A 9545-nucleotide genomic window follows, 5' to 3' on the forward strand; every position below is an offset into this window, starting at 1 on the left:
AGAAGACGCCTCCCTTAGCTTCTCTTCAGATCCTCATTCTACCGTACAAATAAAACAAATATTACTTTTGTAATAACAAAATGTATTAAATTTCAATGAGGACAAACCCATCTTAATTCTTGTCAGTTACCATTACTCCCTTAAATAGTTAAATGTTATTTGGGTCACCACCTTATCTCCAGCTAGTAGGATCCCAACTGTAAAAGTTCAATCCTCTTTGCCATCTTTATTTATTTGTTTCAAGAACATCCTATTAGATGAACAAGTCGTCAATTTTTCTGCAAATGGTATATCGAACCAAATATGAACGACTTTATGTCCAATCTTTGATTAGATGTACAAGACGTTACCAATTCAAAACAAAACACCTTCTTTGAGAAGTTACTATAAGCAGCGGTAAGTATTAGTTCCTTCCATCATCAACTTTAATAGATTATTAATTTTAACTCTTCAATCTCCTTTCAAATTAAAAATTCATAGAAAAAGAAAAATCATCACGTAACAACTTTCTGATCTCTGGTTAGATTTTCAAAAGTAAAGAAAACTTAGCGTATGATATAAATCTCCCAACTGCAACAGTACGTGACCTTTGTATTAATGAATAATTTATTTCGTAGATGAAACATAAAAGGCACTGACATTAGGCACCTAAAATAGGACAAAGCCAAATGTTCGAAGGCCAAAATTGTACCTTAACTTGTTATATATAAATTCAAATTTTCTATTAAAATAGATTTGATTTTTAGAAGTGGATTATCTGAATGGCCAAAAAAATTATATTGAGCATCAAATTCTGCAATTTGAGACAAATTTTTTTTCAATAAACTACATAGAACCTTTTACTTTTCTCTGCCAAGTTTATTGCACATGAAGAATTGCATTCACGACGTTATCATATGAGAGACATCGCTATTATAGATAATAGATAAACGTATACTTCTAACCAGTCTTTAATCATGTCTTTGATGATTCGAGCATTAGATTGATAATATCATGGTACTATTAAATCACTTTAAGTGGATAGGTTAGGACTAAACACTTCCACAACTAAAGTATAATGAAGATAGTTGGAAATAATATTGTAAAAGTTCTATAATCATAGTCTTTCATCAAGATACCATATTAAATCACTAAAGAGAGTGTCTAAGATAAGGAGTGGAGTTCAAGATCTATGAAATTTGGGGAGGTGAATCCTTGGGACGCATAGTGTAAGAAGTTAATAAGACATATAATTGCCAATGAATTCCTTGGCCAAAGACCCAAACAAGGAGTGGAGTTTACAATTCCACACTTCTAACCCCTACTCCTAGAACTTCTTGGTCCTAACACTTCCTAAGGGACTCAAAAGAATAGGTTTGTAATGTATTTAATTTTTATCAATAGTTTTCTATTATATATATTATAAGGTCATTTCTCCTTTCAAATGCATTTTCTTTTCATATTTTTCTTTATTTAGCACACTTTTGTTGATTTGAATTTCCTTCTAGCTCACTGACAAAAACTAACAGTAAGTTTAGCATTTGGAATTATGGGAGAAAGCTTACAAATCTATTTCGAAACTTCAACATTAAAATACATCATTTTCATAAATATTACAATCTCATCATCATAAATAAGGCATCAATGCATAAATAAAATACAACAATGGATAAATTCAAATCTTTAGCATCCGGATCTTGGAGGCCAAAAAATAATACAACTCTTTCGAAATGATTTGTTCGAAAGAGATCTAGTAACAATCAAATCATTAAATAACTTGATCAACTCGAACTTCACCTTATGTATGGGAAGTTGGCTAATATTATTTGTGCAATTTTATATAATTTAAATGCCATCACTTAGTGGACTTTTGAGGTGGGGGCGAGATGAACTAGTGTGGATGATGTTTGTATGGTGGAGGTGGTGATTTGTAGTAATAGGTAGTTGGTGGTAATGGAGATGGTGGTGGTGGAGATTTATAATAATATGGTGGTGGTGGAGATTTCAATGGAGGTGGAGGGGACCTGTAATAGTAAGGAGGTGGTGGTGACCGTAAGGGGGGTGGAGGTGACTTATAATAATAAAGTGGAGGAGGTGATGGAGATGGTGGAGGTGGAGATTTGTAAATATATGGAGTAGGTGGTGATAGAGATGGTGGAGGTGGTGATTTATAGATATAAGGAGGGGGAGGAGACGGGGATGGAGGTGGTGGTGATTTATAGACATAGGGAGGTGGTGGAGAGGGGGACGGTGGAGGAGGTGATTTGTAAACATAGGGAGGTGGTGGTGATGGAGACGGTGGTGGGGGAGACTTATAGACGTAAGGAGGTGGTGGAGAGGGAGATGGCGGTGGAGGTGACTTATAGACATAAGGTGGAGGTGGTGATGGTGATGGAGGTGGTGGTGATTTATAGACATAAGGAGGTGGTGGAGAGAGAGATGGTGGAGGAGGTGATTTATAAATATATGGAGGTGGTGGTGATGGAGATGGCGGTGGGGGAGACTTGTAAAGATAAGGAGGTGGTGGTGATGGTGATGGAGGTGGTGGTGATTTATAGATGTAGGGAGGTGGTGGTGATGGAGATGGTGGTGGAGGGGACTTGTAAACATAGGGAGGTGGTGGAGAGGGAGATGGTGGTGGAGGTGACTTATAGACATAAGGTGGAGGTGGTGACGGTGATGGAGGTGGTGGTGATTTATAGACATAAGGAGGTGGTGGAGATGGGGATGGTGGAGGAGGTGATTTGTAAACATAGGGAGGCGGTGGTGATAGAGATGGTGGTGGGGGAGACTTGTAAACATAAGGTGGAGGTGGTGATGGTGATGGAGGTGGTGGTGATTTATAGATGTAGGGAGGTGGTGGTGATGGAGATGGTGGTGGTGGAGACTTGTAAACATAGGGAGGTGGTGGAGAGGGAGATGGTGGTGGAGGGGACTTATAAACATAAGGTGGAGGTGGTGATGGTGATGGGGGTGGTGGTGATTTATAGACATAGGGAGGTGGTGGAGAGGGGAATGGTGGAGGAGGTGATTTGTAAACATAGGGAGGCGGTGGCGATGGAGATGGTGGTGGGGGAGACTTGTAGACATAAGGAGGCGGTGGAGAGGGAGATGGTGGTGGAGGAGATTTATAGACATAAGGTGGAGGTGGTGATGGTGATGGGGGTGGTGGTGATTTATAGACATAAGGGGGTGGCGGAGAAGGGGATGGTGGAGGAGGTGATTTGTAAACATAGGGAGGCGGTGGCGATGGAGATGGTGGTGGGGGAGACTTGTAGACATAAGGAGGTGGTGGAGAGGGAGATGGTGGTGGAGGAGACTTATAAACATAAGGTGGAGGTGGTGATGGTGACGGAGGTGGTGGTGATCTATAGACATAGGGAGGTGGTGGAGAGGGGGATGGTGGAGGAGGTGATTTGTAAACATAGGGAGGTGGTGGCGATGGAGATGGTGGTGGGGGAGACTTGTAGACATAAGGAGGCGGTGGAGAGGGAGATGGTGGAGGAGGAGACTTATAGACATAAGGTGGAGGTGGTGATGGTGACGGAGGTGGTGGTGATTTATAGACATAGGGAGGTGGTGGAGAGGAGGATGGTGGAGGAGGTGATTTGTAAACATAGGGAGGTGGTGGCGATGGAGATGGTGGTGGGGGAGACTTGTAGACATAAGGAGGTGGTGGAGAGGGAGATGGTGGTGGAGGAGATTTATAGACATAAGGTGGAGGTGGTGATGGTGATGGAGGTGGTGGTGATTTATAGACATAGGGAGGTGGTGGAGAGGGGGATGGTGGAGGAGGAGACTTGTAGACGTAAGGAGGAGGTGGAGATGGAGATGGTGGTGGAGGAGATCTATAGACGTAGGGAGGCGGTGGCGATGGAGATGGTGGTGGAGGAGACTTATAGACATAAGGTGGAGGTGGTGATGGTGATGGAGGTGGTGGTGATTTATAGACATATGGAGGTGGTGGAGAGGGGGATGGTGGAGGAGGAGACTTGTAGACGTAAGGAGGAGGTGGAGATGGAGATGGTGGTGGAGGAGATCTATAGACGTAGGGAGGCGGTGGCGATGGAGATGGTGGTGGAGGAGACTTATAGACATAAGGTGGAGGTGGTGATGGTGATGGAGGTGGTGGTGATTTATAGACATATGGAGGTGGTGGAGAGGGGGATGGTGGAGGAGGAGACTTGTAGACGTAAGGAGGAGGTGGAGATGGAGATGGTGGTGGAGGAGATCTATAGACGTAGGGAGGCGGTGGCGATGGAGATGGTGGTGGAGGAGACATGTATACATAAGGTGGAGGTGGTGATGGTGATGGAGGTGGTGGTGATTTATAGACATAAGGAGGCGGTGGAGAAGGGGATGGTGGAGGAGGTGATTTGTAAACATAGGGAGGTGGTGGTGATGGAGATGGTGGTGGGGGAGACTTGTAAACATAGGGAGGTGGTGGAGAGGGCGATGGTGGTGGAGGAGACTTATAGGCATAAGGGGGAGGTGGTGATGGTGATGGAGGTGGTGGTGATTTATAGACATAGGGAGGTGGTGGGGAGGGGGATGGTGGAGGAGGGGAGTGGTAAATATAGGGAGGTGGTGGTGATGGAGATGGTGGTGGAGGAGAGGTGTAGATGTAAGGTGGGGGTGGGGATGGAGATGGTGGTGGAGGAGAGCTGTAGACGTAAGGTGAGGGTGGCGATGGAGATGGTGGTGGCGGTGACTTGTAGACGTAAGGAGGTGGCGGTGGAGATTTATAGATATAAGGAGATGGTGGTGGTGGAGACTTGTAAACATATGATGGTGGTGGAGATTTATGGTGCTTATATTTTGGTGGTGGTGGCGGCTTGTGGTGCTTATACTTCGGTGGCGGCGGCTTGTGGTGGTGGTGATATTTTAGCAACGGTGGGGATGCGTGATGATTATTCCTTGGTGAAAAAGTTCTCTGATGTTGATGTTTTGGTAAATCATCACCAAGTTCAGGCTTTTTGATAGGCAGCAAAGCATCGTCGAGTTGAGCAGCAACAACAGTGGTGGCAATGAGGCACATTACCACCACCGAGAGCAACTTAGGCCAATGCCTCAAAGGTTTCATAGTCCCCATCTTCCAGCAATGGGAAAGCTATTTTTTCTAATACAACACTTGATTGTTGTCGAGTTTCATTGCATTTTAAGGTACACTTCCAATCCTTTATATACTACTCATCAATGCCTTCTTGATTGACAAACATTATCATAATTTATTCCACGTAGAGAAGAGTATCACATCTGACTCCTTCAAATTAGTATTTTTATATATTTTTAGTTTTTAAAAAGTTTTCTTCACACACATATAAATTAAATGTTCAACTTAATTTTATTAATGCTAGCTTTAAAAGCTTTTATATTCTAAAAGCAAGAGTTTGGTCCAGAATTGTTTGTTTCGATTTTAGAACAAAAATGTAGAAGTTGTATTCATTTCGAAAGAGAAGCTCTTTAATTACTACGTAACTAATTCTAGTAATATTGTGCATCGAATCAATACTTTGATGATCCAAATGTGAAAACTTTATGAGACTGAAATTATCAAGTTCTTTTGATCTACCACAACCCATTTTCAAAGAAGAGTTTTTAATTCAGTTTTGCTTCATTGAAGATCTGACTTTTTGCAAATTTTAATTGAATATTGAGTTTGAAACTTTATGGTTATCAACTACTAAGAAGATGGAGATGCAATCGGCTGGACAAATGTATTTTGAGCCTTAATTTAAGAGAATAAATAATGCACGTTCTAAGCTTATCTTTGTTCTTTAGTAGATTGAGGGTTATGAAAGACAATGTCATCGGTGCAAAAATATTTACATAAACCATAAATGAAATTTTGCTTTAATTTTTCAGATGTCGGTGATATAATTATGTTTTTTTAATTAAATTGGTCTCTCTTGACTTTTGGTAATTCTTTTATCTTAATTACATTATATTTATTCCACATATTTTTTTTTAAAAATAAATCGTTGACTTAATAATATTTTTTTTAAAGAAAAATTAAGATTTTTTATTTTGAGGCATTGTCTCTTGTAGCATACCTGTCTTAACTTATGCTTTGGTTTTGTTTTGTTTGTTCTTTTAAACTATATTGTTCTTCTATTCCTTCAACTTACGCAGTTTATTTTGTTTGTTCATATACCAACACATTTGTTATCTTTTTATGAAAATATATTAACTCAAAAAACTTATCTATTTCTTTTTGAGCGATTTTCAAATATAAAAAAATGATACGGCTTATTTACAATATAATAAAATATCATTGTCTATTAGTGATAGACAATTATAGACTCTGATAGACATTTATCAGTATTAGTGATAAACGTGGATAGATATCTACCAGTGTCTATCGATCGATGCATGTCTATCATTAATAGACAGTAACATTTTGCTATATTTAAAAATATTTTAGCAATTTTACTATTTGAAATAATTACCCTTTTTCTTTATACATTTTTCTTCTTCTTTATTTTTTTTTTTGGATGAACTCTTGATAAAATTATGTGAACGTAGTTTTAATATTTGTCAGTAATATATGGATTTTTCTTGCATGAAGCCAACACTTTTGTTCTCTAAATAAATATTGATGGTATATAGTGGTAAGAATGAGTTTCTTGGAATGATTTTTGTGTATTTATTTATTTACTATTTAAAATCTAATAATATTTTGGGAAAATTTAATTTTTGTTTCTATTTTTTAAGAAGAATAAATTATTTATAATTAATTTATTTTTTTAGATTAATAAATGAACATTTAACACCAAGATTAAAGTGTAGATCTTGAAACTTAGAGATCAAATGAAAATTAAATTCAAACTTCAAATTAAAACTTTTTTGAGTTATGGACCAAATTGAAATTAGGTCCAACCTAAAGATGAAAAAAATAACTTTTCTTCTATATTTAATTGACCATGTATTATTTAATAACTTACTTCACTTGGATTTAGAATTGATCTTTCTCAAAATGTTGAGTGAAATTGTTTTTTTTTTAAAAAAAAACCCTTAAATTTTGGTGGATTTCACTTGAGTTCATCAATTTCAAAAGTTCCATTTTTACTCTTGAACTATCAAAAGTTCATCAACTTAAATTTTGGGGTATCCAACTGAAAAATGGCCCGCATTGAGGAAATCACTAGAATTTGGTCTTTTGCTTAAATAAGTCGCATGTGAAATTACCCAACTGCCCTCGAAGATGTGCTCGATTGGCCCCCCAACGTCCTAGCCTCGATTCTCGATCATGTTTCCTATTCTCTTCTATCGATCCTTGATCTCGATTAGCAGTCCAACTCCACGCTTCCAAATCCTGTTTTTCGTTCTTGATTCCCATTCCCCAATCCCGATTCACGTCAGACTACATGTCAGTTCATTAAAATCGATCTTGATTCCTGTTCCCGATACTCCCTCCATTCTCGATCCTCTTTCTTAATCACGATCTCGATTCTCGTTCCCAATTACTTAGTTAAACTTGTTTAAGAAGCATTGTTCGAAGTTCGGAGAACACAAAATATTTTTTTTATACATTTTTAACAAAGAAGCATTATCTCCAAATTTTGTGAATAACCCATACGTCCGACCAAGCTGCAACTAGCATCCCCAACAAATAGAGAATCAACATTATATTGAATCACCAAATATAAGTTGTTGCACACAAGTAAGTAAATGCAGAACTTCATATGCTTTGTTTTGTAGTTGATTTTTTTTTTAATTTATAAGATATATCACATTTTATAAGACGTAAACGATGTATGTGACATGCTATTAATAAAAATGAGTGAGTGTCGAGATATGTAACAAGATAGACAACCACTAACAAGATGAAATATGGTAACAGGTGAGGAACAGATGAGGGATAGGAATGGGGGCTGGGATCAAGTGATGGAAACAGGGAACAGGATCAAGAAATAGAAACGAGGAACGAGATGGGGGTGGAAACGAGGAACGGGAGTGAGATTTGATTTAAATGGTCTTTTTTTTGTATTATTTCGAAGGATTTATGAGAAGCAATTATTCATTTGACACAGTGAAAATGGAATGACAGTAAACAAGGTTAAGTCATTTGAAGGGCATCGTGGCATCGAAGGTATTGAGGCATGCTGAATGAAGGGATCGAGTTTATGAAATTGCAATAGTTAATTCTTCAGAGTTTAACATTGTAATGAGGGTTCGTATAAGTTTGACTTAGATGGTCCTATAGTATGTCTAATGGACAGTGACGAAGTAAGTGTCTGCTTCTTGAGCTAGATCGTAATAGACCTCAAATATTCAGTGTTGAGAAGATATACAAAGACAGAAATGCATATGACGTTGAGATAGAACATGAACCTTTGTTTGAGCCTAAAATATTTTCATCTATTATATCTATGGAAAAAGACGACATCAACCCATGGGATTCACAAACGACATACCAGTATACTAGTAAAAACTGAGTTCATAATGATGTGTTTGACATAGTTGTGGAAAATGATTATCATGACATTGTTGGGGATTTTGGGAATGACATTGGGATCGGAAATATTGTTGATCAGTATGGGAACAATGCGACAAGTGAACTTCATCGAACTCCAAGCCAGCTTGCTAATTTCGATACACGACAAGAAACTCCAATCCTTCGTAATGATTTTGATCATTGTGTGGCAATATGCCGTGAAAGCTTGATACAACAACTGAGTGTGGCTCTTCAACAGGTAGACCATCTGAGAGCAATGTTCGGAGTGACTTGGTCATGTAGCTAAAGTCTTTTTCTGGTATGAATGTAGATGTAGGGCAAATATTCTTCTCTAAGAATGATGTGAAGATGTGGATGTTAATACTAGCCATCAAGGAAATTTTTGAGATGCATGTTCGAAAATCAAATAAAAACTATATTATGTGTGGTGTATCCACGATACATGTAAGTGGACAGTCCGTGTAATGAACATGGAGGGATGTGACATATTCAAGATTACAAAAGTTACGGTTGTGCATACGTGTTCCATTAAAGTTTTGAATCATGACCATTTGACAGGCCAGTGCATTTGTTGTAGGCCAATTAATTAAGGAAAAGTTTAGGGTTGGTCGTATCGAGAAATTGTGCGATATAATTGAGGACACACGACAAAAATATGGGGTGAATATAAGCTACGATAAGGTGTGGTGTGCGGGAAAAACTGCTTTCGGTCTTGCGAGTAGGATTTCTGAGGAATCGTACACTTTGCTGCATGCTTATGTGGAAGTGTTAAGGACAGAAAATTTTGGGACCATTTTTGAAATTGAGCTTGAAGATGGCCAGTACTTCAAGTACATGTTTATGGCACTAGGACCATTGATAGCTCGAAAAGAGCTATTTTTGTGTCTTTTAATCTAACTTGATTGTTATGTTTTCAATGGTTTAATATCTATTCTTGTAGGAATTCAAGAAAATCATCCGTTTTAAAGTGTACGTGCCATTTGGGGTTGTTTCGAGCTATTGGAATTGAAATTGGGCATCTGGGGCTTTAAAGGAGAAAAATTACGGAATTGTCTTTGCATCCGAGCGTAGTGGCATTTGCTATGCGCTACGCTTGGTGCTCAAAGGT

General features: G+C 38.5%; 1 protein-coding gene across 1 annotated transcript; it reads right to left on the reverse strand.

Moving 5' to 3' along the window:
- Positions 1-1549: 1549 nt before the first annotated feature.
- Positions 1550-5471, reverse strand: LOC120089190 (uncharacterized). Its single transcript, XM_039046602.2, has one exon. It carries the CDS (start codon positions 5069-5071, stop codon positions 1871-1873), a length of 3201 nt encoding a protein of 1066 aa, XP_038902530.2. The 5' UTR covers positions 5072-5471; the 3' UTR covers positions 1550-1870.
- Positions 5472-9545: the final 4074 nt, after the last annotated feature.

The sequence above is a fragment of the Benincasa hispida genome, chromosome 10 (assembly GCF_027475165.1).
Source record: "Benincasa hispida cultivar pf3 chromosome 10, pf3_genome.v1.1, whole genome shotgun sequence".
Classification (NCBI taxonomy): Eukaryota; Viridiplantae; Streptophyta; class Magnoliopsida; order Cucurbitales; family Cucurbitaceae; genus Benincasa; species Benincasa hispida.